The following is a 17,570-nucleotide window of genomic DNA, read 5'->3' as shown; positions in this document are numbered from 1 at the left end:
AGATCGACCCGCTTCTTCGCTTCGTCTTCAACCTCCACGCTGGCCAGTTTCATTCTTCTTCTCTTCCACTCCTCATCCACCTGCCATGTCCGCAGCTGTCTTTCGTTAGCCATGATGCTGCTCATCCTCAAATCGGTCCTCACCGTGCTCGCCCTCCTGGCGACCTGTGTGCTACTACCCCAGCTGCCCCTGAGTCTTCTCCGCCTAGTTCTCCGCGGTGTCGGTTGGCTGGTCCAGAAGCGTACCCGCTCTCGCCGCGAGTACATCATCTCGCGCGTCCGCGCTGACGAAGAAGAACACGCTACTCGTACAAAGGCTGCCTCTGCTACCAACTCCGGTGATGAGGAGGACTGGGAGAAGGTCGATACCTCTAGCTCCAGCTCCGGAACCGCTGGCATCAACCGCAATGAAGAATGGGATGGCATCATCGGCTTCTTCCATCCGTTCTGGTAATGCCCTCGGCAACCCCCCTCGTGTCAACTCCTACTAATCACTTCCCTACAGTAACGCAGGCGGTGGTGGTGAACGCGTTCTCTGGGAGGCCGTGAGAGCAACCCAGAAACGCTGGCCCAAGGCCATCTGTGCCATCTATACCGGCGACCATGAGGTCAACAAAGCAGCCATGCTGGAACGGGTCCAGGTACTACTCCATTTAGCAGCCCCATGTCTTTCATGCACATACTGACGATTTCAGCACCGCTTCAATATCACCCTCCACTCCCCGACCGTTGTCCTCCTCTATCTCACTACCCGCAAATATGTTGTTAGCAGCATGTACCCCTACATGACTCTTCTCGGCCAATCCCTGGGCTCTCTCATCGTTGCCTGGGATGCATTCAACCTCCTTGTTCCGGATATCTTCGTTGACACCATGGGCTATGCATTTACCCTCGCTTTCAGCAAGCTTCTCTTCCCCTCCGTTCCAACCGCCGCCTACGTGCACTACCCGACCATCTCCACCGACATGCTCCAATCCCTCGACGACCAGACCGGCCTGCAAGGCGTCAACTCCGGCGCCGGAAAGGGTCTCAAGGGCCAGATCAAGCGGAAGTACTGGATCGCATTTGCCAAACTCTACGGCTGGGTAGGTGGCCACGTCGATGTCGTCATGTGCAACTCCTCTTGGACATCAGCGCACATCCGCACCATCTGGGGTCCCTCCCGCCAAACCAACCCCCACAAAGATCCCACCGTAATCTTCCCACCCACTGCTGTCTCCGAACTCGAGTCCACCATCACCGTGTCCCCAGAGACCGAACGCACTCGCCAGCCCCTCATCCTGTACATCGCCCAATTCCGCCCGGAGAAGAACCACCCCTTACTCCTCCGCTCCTTCGCCCGCTTCCTCCAAGAGCGCCGCGACCAGAACGCCGACCCCGAAACCGAGCCCAAGCTCGTCCTCATCGGTTCTGTCCGTCACGCCAGCCCCGACGAAACCCACATCTACAACCTCCGGCTACTAGCCCATGAACTCCGCATCCGCGACCAAACCACCTTCATCTGCGACGCCAGCTGGCCCACCATCCTCGAGCACCTCGCCACGGCCTCCATCGGCGTCAACGCCATGTGGAACGAGCATTTCGGCATCTGCGTCGTCGAGTACCAAGCCGCCGGTCTGATCAGCGTGGTCCACGACTCCGGCGGTCCCCGCGAAGACATCGTCATTGATCTCGGCGATGGCGCCACGGGTTTCCGCGCCTCCACGGAGGAGCAATTCGCTGCTTCGTTCGAGGCGGCGCTTGCGCTTCCGGTCGAAGAGAAGGTCGCAATGCGGCTACGCGCCAGGAAGTCTGCGTTGAGATTCACCGAGGAAGAGTTCCATGCTAAGTGGATTGAGGAGATTGGGAAATTGGTGCGGTGAGCGTTTTATGGTTGTAACGGAAATCTGATTATCCAATCCCATCCCACCTCTTATTAAAAGAGTTTAAAAAGAAAATCATATCTATTACCTGTTCCATTAAAGGACTTGAGCTAGCTGGTCAGCTGTTGGGCGTTTCCTGCGGCATGGGGGGTTTTATGAATGCATTATCATCCATCATCCATCATATCATCGTATGTGTATATCACTCGTATCAAAGGGAGGGGGGGGTTACAAAATGCCCCTCCGCTCTAGTCCTTCCCCTCATCACTTAAGAAGTGTAGCACATAACATCCTTACTTAAATAAGTACCTGTCTATTCTAGTAGTAGTAGTCGACTATATCCCACCATCCCCCTTCACTGCAACCTAAATCCTTATATCAAGATAACTAACCTAACTGCTTACTGCTTACTACATCTGCCTTCATCCGGATGCTGCCGTAATCAGAAAAAAAAATGTTAGGGCAGAGACACAGCTGTTCTAATACTTACATTTATTATCTAGTACTGCTAACGTAACTAACAATCAGTCTTATTGATACACTTACCCTTATGCGAGGATCGCCTTGTAATCTATGTATGCATGGAGCGCTCGTATAGGAAGTAGGTTTTGTCTTCGGCTGGGGCTGCCTGCAATCAAGCTTTGCTTTCTATTTTAGGGTACTTGGTATAACTCGAATCGTAGATAGATAGAAAAGGTAGATGGATATGTGGACTGTTTGAAGAGAACTGTATACAATACTACTATATAGTCTTGGGGGTGTGGGTATCACAGTGGACTTACTAAAATGTATTCTGTTTGTTAACTAGTGTGTCAGTGCCGCACATCAGTCAATTACATGAGCTTAAACAAGTCACCTCTCACTTATAAGTAGGACACAATTAATGTGATGAAAATGACCTAATAATCCGTATTCAAGAGTATATCCCTTTTCCCTGGGTAATAGCGAAATAGAAAATAAATAAATAAAAACCTAAACCTCGCACACGAAAACACAACCGGGAGCATCTTCCATGGGTATGAAGTTCAAGGATTCTTCGTATTCACGTAACAAGATAGAATGATAATGTGTGGTCGGGTTAGACCAGCCGAGAATGAAAGAAAAGTAGTAAAAGAAATAGGAAAAAAAGAAACTGGTAGGTCTGAATGAAAGTGAAACCCGCCGTCATGAGGCAATCAATCAATCAATCACCAATCCAATCCGTCTCCCTGTATCTCAACGCCAAAACCCTGTTCTATTGAGAAATCGAAATCATGAGGAAGCCTGCTGCACCCGTTGCCTCGGATTTCGGGTAGAATGAAAAGAAATATCGCCTGTTAAATGATAAAAGATGGGGAAAGGAAAGAAGAAAAAAAAAAATTGGGTGGAAGGGGATAGCACCCGAGCTAAGAATGAAGGAAAATATGGGAGGGCAAGCGAGCATCACCGAGACACGCATTGTCATGCCCTCCAATCGTTTTCTCGATAGCCAGATTCTGCAGGGTTCACTCCTAACATCTGGCCCGTATTGTTAACATCGTACATGTTACTCGGGCCCCCGTAGCTCCCGCTGATGCCAGAGACACTACTGAGGCCGGATTCGTCGTCATCAAATCCGAACTCTCCGCCGGAACTGGCGTCGAAACTACTGCGACCTCCTATGTCACTGGGATCGTCTGCGGTGGCAGGGATTTGATCCCACTGCAAAGTCTGCAGCGCGGGGTATTGGGCCAACAACGCGGCAGGGAGAACGAAATTGCTGGTATGTTGGCCATCCATTCCTGGCACCATCAATGGAGGTGGTATAGGCTGCAGGTGCTGTTGCTGATCCATCATCGTGCGCTCCCGCTCTTGAGACTCTTCATCTAACAATGGCTTGATACAGATCCGACCGGCTTCGGAACGGAAATGACGACCCAGAGCATCCGCACGAGCAAATCGCCGGCCACATCCCCACTGTCCACCACGCGAGAGGTCACCGCGACAGACGAACTTCTTTTCGCCCGAGTGCAGCCCCTCATGACGCTTTCGATCATGCTGTCGCGCAAAAGCTTTTCCGCAGACAGTGCATACGAAAGGCCGCTCGTCCGTGTGAGTACGCAAATGAGATCGTAGGTTGTAGGCTCGCGTGAAGCGCTTGGGGCACAGGTGACACTGGAACGTGGCCGGGTGTTTCTGGACACGTTTGGAGTCGTTAGGGTTGCCCCCAGGCCTCTGGGGATCCGCAAGACCGAGAATGTAATTTCTACTGTCGATCGACGACGTGGACAGTCGCCGACCCGATCGCGAGGGAGACGGCTCTCGGGAGCTGGGATTACTATGTGGCTGTCCCCTCATGGTATCAAAAGGCGACAGCGACCGGGGTGACGGAGGCACAAACGGCTCCAGGCTGGTCGAGGTAGAAGATGACCGTGCGCGAGAAGCCGGGTGGGCATATGGGTCCGACTTACTACGCATGCGGGAGCCTATAAGCTCGCAGTTAGCATTGTGCGATGGAATGCAAGGATCGTCAAGCCGAGCAGTGACAACTTACGCATGGCAACGGGTGGACTCAAAGAGTCCAAGTCCGCACTGGGCTTCGTCTGCGGGAGGTTGAGATTTTTCGCCGGCGGTGCGAATTCCACGTTGATAGATGGGGGCGCCATTTGCGATGCTTGACCTATGTCTCCCATACCACCGTTTCCTTGGACCATCATACCCTCCCCGTACATGTCGGTCGGTGGGGTGGGGTACTGCGTGTTGCCCGCAGGAGCAGAAATGTATGGCACGTTGGGAATCATGTCTGTGGGCTGTTGAGGCATCAACTGCGGAGAGATATATGGACTGTGGGCGGGGCTGATGCCCTGTGAATGGTGCTGTTGCTGACCATCAGACAAAGTGAAAGATTCAATGCCCAGTGCATTGTCGTAGAGACCGGGGTCATGCTGGGGCGCTAGGAGTGGGGAGGGATTGTTCTCCACGCCATCAAAAGATTCATGCTGGGACATGTATGGAGATGGGGCAGCGGATGACACCTCAGACACTTCAGATGGGGCCCGTCGATGGCCCTGGAAGGCGGAGTTGGCCATGACTGCCTGCCAATCCGTATGCGCATTGCCCGACATGTATGCAGCGCTGGCAGGATCCAAGGAAGTATGGCGGGAATGTTGCGGGGTGTAGTAAGTCCCCGGCGTCGAGTTGGGCGGCGACATGGGCCCGGGAGATGAGTGCTGGTAATGGTCCTGAGGGGAGATCGGGGACAATTGCGGAGAAGCCGAAGGATGAGGAGAGGGTATCTGGCTAACGAGGTCGGCGGGGTTTACCGCTTGACTGCCCGGTCGGGACTGACCGTGAACTTGGGGGTCTAGCAGGAGCGGGGAGTCGTAGTCCGGAGCGGCCGTGCTGTTCGGACTAGGGTTCTGATAGAGGGCAAAGTCGAAATCTGCGGGGTTCGAGTTCAACAAATTAGAGAAATTCTCGTCTGTCGCTTGTTGTTGCTGTTGTTGTTGTTGCTGTTGCTGCAAGGACAGGCCCGTTGACTGGTCCAGCTGGGGCATCAACCCAGCATCGAAGGATTGTGGCAGTTGAAGGCTGTGGGAGTATGTGTGATCGGTCGGGGCCAGCGTCTGCGCGGCGGAGGGTGCGGAGAGATAACCGGTGGGGTTATAGCCGTAGGAATCAGAGGCGCCTGGATTGGAAGGGTTGTAGGAAGTCGAGGTATAAGGAGCTGTAGTGGTTGCGACGGAGACATCCAAGGTCAAACCGGCGGAGGGATCATTATATGGACTGATACTGCGGCTCCTCATCCCAGCGGGCGACTGCCCCGAGTCGGGCAGGTTGTCCTGGGATGCCATGACGAGAGGATGAACCAAAAATAGATCCCACGCGATGCAAGGCTTAGTCGAGTTGGAAGGTAAGGTCCGGTCCAATCTCACAGCTAACGGAGAAGCTGAAGAAACGCGGGGAAGGGCGAGTCAGAAATGCCGCAGAAGGAGGGAAGTGGGCGTGGAGGAGGGCCAGGAGGGGGAGGTAGTAGGAAGGAATCGGGCACGAGTTAGTGGATGACGTCCAGCACGGCACAGCAATGGTAAATTCGCATGCAGAAAGGCGGACACGAGCGATCAGAAGAAGGGGGGGAGAGAGAGAGAGAGAGAGGCAAATGAGGGAAAGGGGGGGGGGAAGGTGGATTGTGGTGGGAGAGGGAGAGGGAGAGTTGAGGTGAGAGTGTGAGAGAGAGTAAGGCAGACGGCCTTGCGATTCAGCCTCGCGGCGCGCAGTCGGTCTGGAGGGGGAAAGTCGTTGCACACATTCTCGGGCGCCAACAAGCGCCGGGGAAGATGCCGGCAGAGGACGATCCTCAGCCGCTAACACGAGGGCAGATGGATGCAGATTCAATCAGACACAACACACACACACTGCGAGAGAGACAGACAAGGGTGAAACAGGAAAGAAGATCGAAACTCGGAAAGGATGATGATGAAACTGAGCTGACGGTCCAAGAAGGAAGTTCAAGGCAGAAACTCGTCCAGATTCCCGATGCCTGATTCCCGGGGCACGTGCAAAAGCAAGTATATCTCAGGCAAGACAGTCTGCCTCTGAAAAAGAAAATACAATTATTAAACTACCTGTCAATTTAATGGATTTTAGTTTAGTTTCTAACGATGCTGGGGGGGTCTATTATATATTACTTCAGTACAATATGGACCTGTGAATCCCCTCTTCCAGTAAGTTTTATTGGTTTTAGTAGAGTCGCCTAATCTACTATTGTATACTACAGTAAAGTATACTACAGTAAAACCTGCCTGCCTAGCTCTCCAATATAGAAACCTCCCTTGCTATTTTATCCTTGTCTCCTCCAAATTTGTCTCTGACTGGAGGAATCTCCGCCTGGTGCACTGGGCTACATCTACCATACTAAGGGATCAATCACCTCAATAGATATTCATCAATCACCATCCCCAGAGAACATTGCATTTTAGCACCAGGTTACTTGACCATGTAAATGCTTCAACTCACATACCCCATGCTTTTCTATCTCAAAAACATATTCACCTGCTCCACCGGTCCTCCTTCCGTGCTCCTTGTCATTGGCAACTTTGGAGCCATGATCCAACGTTCTTCATCTCCTACCCGAGGACGGCACCTTACAACGCAGACGTACCCTGTTTATGTTGTTTACATTCTACGCCCGGGGTCAGGGAGGAGCATGACTGAGTTGATGAGCTTTCCTTGATGGAATTTGATTAGCTCTTGAGCGTGCTCAGGATATGAGTAGGAATAGTTGTGGTGTTTTAAGTAAATGTTATATCCAATGCAGTAATACATTTATACAATACTCTAGAAGGTAATGGGGATACCCCCTTATGAATGCTGCCTAGCAAGAAGGGTCTCCCCCATCTATCCCCCACTTGACCAGAAAAGTGGGAAGAATAGCATCATCGAGCGGGATTAATCTCTTAGTAAATTTCAATCAATGAATGTGGAAGGCAAAAGAGTGTATGTTGACCTGACAAGGCAGACTGCAGGACCCACACTGAGATGAGAACGAAGGGTGAAACCACAAACAAAACCGTTGACGTAGCCTACAGCCAAGTTAACCTGTACGATTCTGATCGGAAAGGGAAAAAAAGGGGTCCAAAGCAAGAACAGCTGAAGAGATGATTGATTGATTGATTGATTCATCACAGCCTGTCACGATAGTTCGTTCATTGCTGATGAGGGCCCGGCTGATCTAATCGGGTAGGAGATATGAAATAGTTAACTAAAAATAGCCCTGTCTATCTCACTCTCATCAAGGTTGATCAACAAGAATCGAAAGTCAAACAGACAGAGGAGATAAAAATAAGAAGGACAAGGGTGTATGATTGGGATCATGACCTGACAGGCGGCAGCGACAATGAATTCCCTCTTCATCGCCCTAATTAGACACTCCATCAATACTACTCCGTATCCGAGAGTTCTTCTAATCTCCCCAGCGTCATGCAGGTCGGAAAAACATCATCCTGTCAAGGATCATTTACTTCAAATAGTAGTCCTCCGTAGTATACAGTAAGGGTGATATGCCAAAATATCCCGCACTGATCCCCTCGTATTACGATAATCATTGATTATTTCCGATAGATCCATCCTCTAAGTTACCTTCCTCTCCCTTCTTCAGCAAGAACCTGTCAGCCTTAACCCCCCCCCCCTCCCCTATCTCGGTTGCACACACAACACACACATTCTCCATCTCTCCTGTCGACAAGCTGTCAGGGTTTAAATTCCCTGGCCCTGATTTAGATAGATCCATTGGCAAGGCCAACCATACTACTTGCAGCTTGAAACACCGCTGATCCCAACTGGATCGCTGGTTTTGCACAGCCACCCTGTCTGCTGCCCCTCAACCTGCAGGTCCACGGTTCAACCGCAGGCTTCATCATTTCGGTGTGTGGGTGTTTGTGCGCGCGCGGCCCGGTAGTGTCGCTTTCTTGATGGGATCTACATTAGACATTTCCCAAATGGGTGTGCTTTCTGTCTGGTTTTGTTGATTTGTCTTGTTCTGAAACTTGTCTGTATTGTGCAGTGTACAGGTGATGCAGGTAGCAGAACTGAGTAACTGACTGATTGTTGATCAATTATTAACTAACATATACTACTAGTCACACACACACATACGCTGGAACATCACTACTTAATACAATACACAATAGCTGAGACACATCATCCTGGTGCTCTCAAAAGAGAAGCGAGGAAATTCACAGGTCCTCGAACACAGTGACACTCTCCAACACCTCATCCGTGTTAACATCCACCATCAGGTTATCCGCGCAGCTGGATCCCAGGGCGGCATTGTCGACCCACGCCGGTTCCCAGTAATAAATGCCCAGTCCATCCGTGACGCCCTCTACTACTTCTGCCAGCTTCTCCAGGAACTCCTCCTGGCCTGCAGCCGAAAACGGGATCGAGCTGAGATCAGACGGAAATGAATACTCAGGGTCCGGGCACGACACGGGCCAGTTCGTCTCCACCACCACGACGGACTTATCGTAGTTGGATTGCATGTTCGTAAGGCTGGTCTTGAGCGCCGACAGGGTTGCTTCCGAGTTGTAGAACGGATAGTACGAGACTCCCATGAGGTCGAAATCCGTGGAGAGCAGTGACCCCGTAGCCAGGACGGTCTTGTAAAAGTATTCCTGCTCCTCCCAGTCCCATCCATTGTCCAGGTGGATCATAATCTTCGGGGTCGTGGTCAGGTCGGAGTCCTTCACTCCCCAGGCTCCGGAGTGCAGAAGCTTCGCGATGTTGTCATAGTTGCTGGTCTTGCCCAGTGGCCAAAGAAGCCCGCTGCTGATCTCGTTGCCAATGGAGACAATCTCAACCTCAATGTCATTCTCCGCGAAGGTGTTGCAGACTTCGAGCGTGTAGTTGTATAGTTGCCAGGTGAGTGTGTCGATGTCCGTCGTCGACCAACCGGTAGGGGTAGTCTATGTACATCTCTTATGTTAGTGTTCCAACTCTTTTCCTGTGCAGTCATTTCTTTCAGCAGTAGAACCGACCTGATCACTGGGGTCTGCCCACGTATCACTGAGATGCAGATCCAAGTAAATGCTCATACCCGCGGCCTGAACACGCTTGGCCAGCTTCAGGTTATAGTCGAGATCGTACGAGCCATCGCTGGGATCCACCCACACCCTCTGACGGATCGAGTTGACACCATTGTTGACCAGAATATCCTCCAATGCCTGGGTCTCGCCATTCAAGTTCTTATAGCTGATGCCAGCATCTTCCTCGATCAAAAGGGAGGAGATATCCGCCCCGCGGTAGGTCAGCGCGGCGCTGCTGAGCAGAGGCAATGCAGACAGAAGTAGAGGGTAGATCATCATGGCTGTCATCGAAGCTCGGCCTGTAATGAGCCCGGTTATCACTCTCACGGTTGGATCCAGCAGAACGAGTCAGTCAATCCTGGCATCAATGCCCCTTTTAAGAGACATCGTCGACTGGCCGCTTTGAGACATTCATTGTCCACCGGGTCCGTCTTACAAATGACACGGAGAAGGCAAAAGGATAACGTCTGCCCATATAGATTAAACACCACCGGAGTTCTCCACGATTTAATCAATGCAGGACGGCATCAGCGTCAGGTCATGCATCGCGAGACACCAAGTGTTTCCAATCTGCTGAGCCATTGGTGGAGGAACATGACACCGTCTGTGCAGATCGGCCGGTGGCACGCCCGAGCCCATTCAGCATCCGTACCGTGGGCTCCATGTCTCCATACTTAGGCGAGAAGTCGGATTCAACTTGCGGCAAACCCACATCTTCCGAGGTCAGATGGTCGCCCAGACTCCCTGCAAGCCACATGGGCACATACGACGACTTCTCGGTGTACTCCAAATCTAGTTTAGGAGACGCTCTCAGACCTCCTCCCTAAGCTTCTACGGACTCGTGGTTCTGCTTGGCCGGTTTCACCTTTCATCCGACTTCCCCCGGTATAGAAAGTATCGGCACACTAGGCTAAACGGTGACCCGCTTTTCCCATGTGCGGCAGAAAGGCACTGGCGCACCCAAGTGGATCGTGAACGTGTGAGTCTCTCTCTCTCTCTGTGTATATTGTTGTTCTCTTCATCATCTCTCGCGACTTGGTCATCAACATCGTGTCCTTCCATGGCAACCCTTCCGCAAAGCAAAATCCTACTCCCGCTGCCTCCAGCTATCCAAAGCCCAGAAAAAGAAAAAGGGGAAAGGCAGGTACATTGTATAGCCTGACCCTTCCTCCAAGCATCATTACATACACGCAATCACAGACCCCAGGCCCAATGCAGCAAACAGACCAGTATATATAGACGCAGAATAAACCCCAGCATCATCCGAATGCAAGCCAATGGATGAAGATAACCGAATCAAGAGGACCGAATATGAACGTGCCGCCAATGCAAATATATGTACAAGCAATGTATCTGTGTCTCAACAGATGTGGAACCCTAGGGAAGTTTCCTGTATGCCAGCAAAAGGGACGCAACCAGCCAGAAAGAAGAAAAGAAGGTGGGGGGGAAGAAGCGAAACGAATAGAAAAGGAAAATATCCCCCCACTGATTGAATAAATGATATACACGCAGAAATTAAAACTCCAACAAGATAATGATCATGGTGATTGGACAAAGCCGCGTGACCACCCAGAAAAAGTCAGACATAATATGATGGTAGTAGCGTCATGATCGGTAAAGGAGAAGCAAATGCAAACATCATGTAACGGTGAAAGAAACTTTTGATGTCCCTTGCTTATATGACGACCAAAGACCCCGGAAAGGACATGTTTGTATTGTTATCATGACTTCGACTGTCCAGGGCGGATGATCGGCTTCTGAGGGGTTGCCCTCTTCTTGCCAATGACAAGTCCTTCATCTTCTGAGTCGTCACCAGACTCTTCTTCGTCATCGCAGTAGTAGCGACACTCATCATCTTCTGCAGGTCGTGTAGGACAGGGATGCCGGGCTTTGACTGTTTCACCAGTGCGAAGAATCGAAGGAACCTGAACGGCTGATTCAGTATCCTTCTCCTTGAAGCCACTTTCACCAGAGAGAGACGACGCTCCTGACACCACAGACGGGATGCTGGGGTGAGAAGTGCTCTGGGACATGCCGCTAGTATACTCGTCAATTGACGAAGAGGATATTGTAGCTGCCGATGGCGGCGACGTTGTCAGCCCTCCTGAAAGAGGATCTCCAGAGGACTGGTCATTCGACGAGTCTGAGACTTGCGGGTGATTCTCAATCCGCAGGCCCGTGTAGTCACCGGAGCATGGCTCACTGTCGCCACGATTGCTGTCTGCATCACCAACGGGCCCGAGGTCGCTCCTCCTCTTCCGTAACAAGGCCTCCTTGGTTAGGTGGAATGGCTCGGCGGAATGCTTGCCTGGAAGCTGGTGGGATCGGTTTCGCCGATGGCTGGATGTTCTACCAAGGGAGCCATCGGGAGGAGTCAAGAGCGGCTCCTCGTTCGACAACAAGTTGCAATTCTGCATTTGACCAACAGCAGAGGCAACACTCAAAGCTAAGCTGGGTTCCGAGTGGCGGTCACCGTCCAAAGATGCGGTCTCGCCTGAGACAGACCGATCGGACCGCCAATCCCCAGGTTGCAGGCCTCTTGCAAGCCGACGGCTCGCGCCACCAAAAAGGCCACCAATGTTTGTGGTCCCAGACGGTTCCACACGGACGGGGGTACCAGCACGCTGGGGTACTGATACTCTTTTGTGGTCCGATGGTTTCACGGTCTTGGCAGATTCAGCAGTAGACAATGTGGATGTTGTGCGCTCGGGAGGATCTGGGCGCGTAGATTGATCTTGCACTGGCATGGAATCGGACGAAGCGAAGTAAGACGGCTGATCTTCTCGGCCCACGGGACTTGCAGTGACACTCTGTGAAAGCGGATGCTCGCCTTCCCTGGGTAAGCGGAGAGAGCGTGGAAATTCTTCATCCCCCCTAAGGCTGTGCCGCCGATTGTCCCAAAGGTACTTCCCAAAGGCAGTGCTGCTTGTAGTTGACGATGACTCCACCGAAGGAGAATTGCTAGGAGTCCGCTTGCGACCATCCTTCTCTTTCGACCTTCCAGTCAGATAGTTAGACCACTTAGCAACGTTGGATCGCACACGCTGAATGAATGGTACTTTGCTGACAGCACTAGTCACTTCTTCGGTGGATACTTCGATTCTTTTTCCCTTGCTTTGGTATCCCGGGTCCGTCTCTTCCACCCATGCTCTGGGGTTAGGAAGGCCATGCAGAACCCAAGGATGGTGTTTGATCTCCTTCACGGTGATCCGTTTAACCGGATCCTTGGTCAGCAGCCGCTTTAGCAGATCATACAATTCGTCGTCAATGTCCTCGTACACCAACTCGTCTTCCATCCGTTTGCTACCGTCACTGTAGCGAGGCCACTGACTGACGGTGTCGGGATCGTCTTCCACGGGCTGTAAACGCTTTCGGGGAATGAAGACTTCCTTCCGCACAATAGTCTGGAACATGCTGTATTCGTCATCGGAAACGAATGGTAGGCGCCCGAAGATCATGCCGTAGAGGGTAACACCCAGAGACCAAACATCAATAGCGCCGGTGATCCGAGGGGCGGCGCCGAGCACGTCCACGAAATCATCGCCTGTATAGCACAACTCAGGGGCATAAAAAGCCGGTGTCCCGACCGTCTTAGACAGCTCGCGAGCATCATCCAACTCGGTGGCATCCGTCTCCTCCACCTGCTCCTCTTCCTCGTCTCGAATGGGGCGTCCTAAGTACGAGACACCAAAATCTGAGATTTTCACACGATAGTTGCTGGTGACCAGAAGATTTGCGGGTTTAATGTCGCGATGGATGATGCCTTGGTAGTGAAGATATTCCAAACCTAGCAACGAATCGCGAAAGACATTGCGCGCTTCGTTGAAAGTCAAGCAAGGCACATAGGACATGTCGTCATCGTCGGTGAACCACTCCGGCTCGGAAGGTGCATAGCCGAAGCTGCTTGATGCGGTGCTGAACCGTCTTTCGAATGGGTAGTCTGCATAGGCGCCGTACATGCTGCCTTCTACTGCAGCCAGTGCCGACTCCTGACCCGACACATAAGACTGACTGGGAGAGGAGTGGGCATCATCGGTGCTCACCATAGACCGGCTGGGAACACGCGCAACCATAAGCTCGCCCCCCAGATCCTCATCTTCGTCTGACTCCGCACCATGCTCCAGACTCCAGGCAGGGATCGGAGCTTCTTGTGCATATGCCGCCTGTGCTTGGCGCCGTTCACGTGCCTTCTCGCGCTGCCGACGAAGGTGCTGAGCTGTCCTTACGTACTGTTGACTTTCTTCCATGAAAGACGGGGTATCGGGAATGCCCGCCTTCTCACGCTCCAGCCGGCGCTTATCGACGTGGACGATCTCTCGCAGCCCACGCTTGCGCCAGATGATTTCTCCGTTCTCCACATACTCGAGGACTATATAGACCTTTTGGCGATTCGGATCATCGATGACTTCTAACAGACTGACGACGTTAGGGTGCCTTGCCTTTTTCAGGATGGCAACCTCTTTCTTGACCTTATCCTCAGGGTTACCGAGTTTTCCGAGGCGGCGACGCTTTGAATAACGCTGAACGATCTTGATTGCAACCTTTTGTCGCGTCGTAACATGGCGGCCGAGCTTCACCTTTCCATGTTCACCGCGCCCGAGCTCCTCAAGGATCTCATACTGATTGATGAGCTTGTTTCCGGTCACAAGATCTCGATCCACCTCAGCGGTATGGGTTCTATCATCGAGATGGTCAGTCAACAGTCGAATGCTTTTTGGCAGGATAGAGGATGTTAGTGCACTCGGTGGGACGTCGGACTTACTCTTTGGGGGGCTGGAGATGGGTGGGATGGAGATAGGGACTGCTGATGCGACCTTCGTCGTCGGACGCGAATGGAGGCGTCGAGCGAGGACTTCTAATGGAGAATAGGCCCGGGCTGGAGAGGGGGGTGTTGCCCGCCGTGCGTGATGCACGCGACGGAGCAAATTTGGCCGCCTCAGTCCGGGACGGGTAAGAGCTTCGGGTGCGTAGGAACGGGGGTTGGTAGGTGGGGTGGATTTGGGACTGAAGGACGGCGTAGGATTGGTCGGGATAGACGGGATAGTCTGCGGAATGAGTCTCAGAGGGGCCCATGTGGGCGACCCTCCGAGAAGAGATGGAGCTCCGGCCGATAGCGCTATGATCCGACCGCGCATCGACGACGGTGTCCTCGTTCAATGCCTGGAGCGAGCTCGAAGAAGTACGAGTGGAGGGTGACCTGGATGTACTGGATGAATGGTACAGATGGGGAAACGGGTGTCGAAGAGATGTCTGCCCATCTGAGAAATCGCCCTGCAGGGGAAGCTTCGCATTCGGTGGCTTGGTGACAGCCTGCTTGATATCTGCCTCCATCGGTGCCGGTAACGATGAATCCTCGATGGACTTGTCCGAACTCCGCCTGCGAACATGGTCTGAGGTCTGGCCATTCCGGACAGCCAGAATGACGGGCTCCTCCACGCCGGGAACTGAAGGCGGACGGTCCATTTTCATGTCTTTGAATCAGCGAACTCTTTCCGAGTTACAACTGGGCATCCTCCCCTTCCTAGGCCTTATTTCCTGGGGTTCCGTCTGGTGGCCCCGTCCGTACAATATATTTCCTTCTCCGGTCCGGTTGGTCTTCCCATAGAAACCGCTAGATTCAGGGCGAGCTGACGTGAAGCTCGGTGGATGCGCACGAGTGGACCGGCATTACTCTCGGAGCTCGACTCGGAAAGGCGTATGAACAGGCATGCAGAGTGACCTGGGGGATAAACCGTGTACCGGACAACGGCGATAACGAGACCGGAGACTCCGAGCGACCGAACTGCTACAGCGCCAGGATGCAGCTGATAATCGATTGGGGCGCTCGGAGACGTGAGGGTGGAACGAGGTTGAGCCGGAGATGTTCGCAGATCGGTCGGAGAAGAGACCCTTTAAAATAGGGCAGGACCAGAGCCAAGAGAGTGTCTAAGTATAGTAACAAAAGACACGACGGTGTAATAACCGTTATATAGCAAGGGGGAGCCGTTCGAGGTTGATAGGAAATAGACAAGAAGGAAAGAAAGTGCAAATAATTATACTGGCGATGAAAGGAATTAGAAGAAAAGAAAAGAAAGAAAAAAATGGTATAGGGAGAAGGTAAAAAAAGGAGGGGTAGGTATCTGTAAGTATTGGAAGGTTTAATGAAGAAGAGGAACAGTGGAACGAAGTGGAAGAGGGAAAGAAAGAGGAGGGGGGGGAGGAAGAGGAATTAAGGGGAGGTGATGGGTGGTGTTTAGAAGAGGGAAGAGGGACGGGGATGGAGAAAGTGTAGAAAGACAGGACGAGGGAGAGGGAGGAGAGGAACCGCTGTGATGGCGGATCGTGAGTAATGAATAATGGGGAAGAACGGCAGATGGAGGTGGTGGTTCACGGCGGTGGTGGCAGAAGGGTCAGTCAGGCTTTTGTCAGGCGGCTTGCCTTTTGGGGGTGGGGGGGGAAAGGAAAGAGGGAGAGAGAGATTGAGAGACTCTAAGTGAGAGAGAGGGGAGGAGGGGACCGAATGAATACGTAGCAAAAGATGAACAGCACAGCGCAAACTGCAGTACTTACCAGTGGTGACTGGTAAATTGATTTACAATACCCCAATAATACCTAGTCAGAACTGGTTGGAAAACGACTTGGCAACTCCCGTCCAGGAGGGCTTGATGATACTAAATAATGACGGGAGGTGTGAAACCAGAATACAGCAGTATATTAGGTACCATACTCCGTACGGCGTACCGACCTGCCCGTCGAAGGGGACCGATGGAAACGTACCTAGATTATTCTGGATTCATCACCCAATAGCCGGTCGGTGGGGATGAGGTTGAGTCCCTCTTCCCGTTGTGCACGAGCATCATCATAATGCGATTCAGTCAGATACAATCCCCTAGTGTTTCCCGGGAAGATAATCTAATAGATAATCAAATATCCATTTCATTGATCTTTATTTATTATTTTCTTTTTTTTTGTATTTCCCTAGTTGATTGTGGGCAGCTATAGTGGTGGATGATAAGAACATTGCTAGCCAGTGAATGCTTTGAACAAGGCCATCTCGGCCGGCCATCCGGCCCTCCTTGGCGGTGGTTGGGACCTCCTCCAAGCCCATGGGCACCACTCCCGTAGGCTACGGACTTTAGCGTCCTGACCGGTAACAGGAGAGGATCCTCTTTAGCTATCTAAAGTATTCTCCATCGGGGGGGCAAAATGGATGCTGCATCTTAGGCTGAATTCCACTTTAGCTTGGTTCATCTGTTAGTATGAGAACTCAACACCCGTGTCGACCATTCATGAGCCCATTGACCATCCCTAATTTGACTGCATGAGGTACTAGTACTTGGATTATATTACTATGCCTTCTAGACTTCTATAAACTATACTGTTTGATAGATCTGGTACTTAAGAGACAAAGAAAGTTTTTTTTAATATACGAAGAAAAATAAGATTCGAAAGTAAACGCAATAAAGAAAAAAAGAAAAAGGATAAGGTAAGAAAATACTTTTTAGCCTGTGGCGTCAGTTCTCTCTATCTTGTCTTACGTAGAGGACTATTTCTCCGGCCATTTTGTCAACGGGTCATTGGCCCTTCTCCGCCCCTTGCTCTTCCCGTCATCCTATCGCAACTGTTCGTCGTGCCTGAACGGATCCTTCGTGCCACCCAACCTGAATACGGGTTCGCCAATGCCTACAGGACTGCGACTCGGTCTATACGTCCATCATCAGCCCCTACAAAATATGATCGATATATCGAAACAATCAGTTAGACCTGGATTGTAAAGAAATTGTGTGTGTCGTCACTGACACCTGTCAGTCTGGCTGGCCAGCGCGACCGGTATCGATCTGGATCTGCTTGTTCCGTGGGTCCAATGATGTCTATCACCAACTCTCTTTCGCCCCATCCATAGTCGTCCGTTCTAGTATCTTCCAAGTCTCTAACCACGCTCTCTCCCTGGGTCAATTCTCAAAAAGCTGAGCGTCATGATACAGTAGTGATCAAGAGGGGCACTGACCACCATGTAATTTGGATCGACGGATTTCGGAGCGACCCTGCTTCCCTGGCACCCCGTCTGAGCCCTTATAGGCCACCGGTGTTCACCCTACTGTATGTAGATAATGTTTGACTGCGGCCTCACCCTCCAATAAGCTCTCGGGGCCTACTCCTTTAGCTCCGCGCGGAGAGCTTGGACAAGG

The 17,570-nt window shown here is 51.8% G+C and overlaps 5 protein-coding genes across 5 annotated transcripts; 2 read left to right on the top strand and 3 right to left on the bottom strand.

Moving 5' to 3' along the window:
* The first annotated feature begins 43 nt into the window (after nt 1-43).
* Nucleotides 44-2,041, top strand: BO85DRAFT_402533 (alpha-1,2-mannosyltransferase ALG11). The gene is made up of 3 exons (XM_025657193.1): nt 44-449; nt 505-640; nt 695-2,041. Exons 1-3 carry the CDS (start codon nt 112-114, stop codon nt 1,859-1,861), a joined length of 1,641 nt encoding a protein of 546 aa, XP_025512787.1. The 5' UTR covers nt 44-111; the 3' UTR covers nt 1,862-2,041.
* Nucleotides 2,042-3,187: 1,146 nt separating this feature from the next.
* Nucleotides 3,188-5,994, bottom strand: crzA (putative C2H2 transcription factor Crz1). The gene is made up of 2 exons (XM_025660658.1): nt 4,374-5,994; nt 3,188-4,305 (listed from the first exon to the last, which is right to left on the bottom strand). Exons 1-2 carry the CDS (start codon nt 5,671-5,673, stop codon nt 3,302-3,304), a joined length of 2,304 nt encoding a protein of 767 aa, XP_025512786.1. The 5' UTR covers nt 5,674-5,994; the 3' UTR covers nt 3,188-3,301.
* A 575-nt stretch (nt 5,995-6,569) lies between these two features.
* Nucleotides 6,570-7,139, top strand: BO85DRAFT_451739 (uncharacterized protein). Its single transcript, XM_025660657.1, has one exon. It carries the CDS (start codon nt 6,843-6,845, stop codon nt 7,050-7,052), a length of 210 nt encoding a protein of 69 aa, XP_025512785.1. The 5' UTR covers nt 6,570-6,842; the 3' UTR covers nt 7,053-7,139.
* Nucleotides 7,140-8,553: 1,414 nt separating this feature from the next.
* Nucleotides 8,554-9,678, bottom strand: BO85DRAFT_461571 (arabinogalactan endo-1,4-beta-galactosidase; the record flags this gene model as incomplete). Its single annotated transcript, XM_025661796.1, has 2 exons — nt 8,554-9,282; nt 9,355-9,678. 2 exons carry the CDS (start codon nt 9,676-9,678, stop codon nt 8,554-8,556), a joined length of 1,053 nt encoding a protein of 350 aa, XP_025512784.1.
* Nucleotides 9,679-11,123: 1,445 nt separating this feature from the next.
* Nucleotides 11,124-14,865, bottom strand: BO85DRAFT_490521 (putative serine/threonine protein kinase; the record flags this gene model as incomplete). The annotated part of the gene is made up of 2 exons (XM_025663664.1): nt 11,124-14,079; nt 14,165-14,865. 2 exons carry the CDS (start codon nt 14,863-14,865, stop codon nt 11,124-11,126), a joined length of 3,657 nt encoding a protein of 1,218 aa, XP_025512783.1.
* Nucleotides 14,866-17,570: the final 2,705 nt, after the last annotated feature.

Source organism: Aspergillus piperis (genome assembly GCF_003184755.1).
Source record: "Aspergillus piperis CBS 112811 unplaced genomic scaffold BO85scaffold_17, whole genome shotgun sequence".
Taxonomy (NCBI): Eukaryota; Fungi; Ascomycota; class Eurotiomycetes; order Eurotiales; family Aspergillaceae; genus Aspergillus; species Aspergillus piperis.
This window is presented reverse-complemented; position numbering and strand designations above follow the sequence as displayed.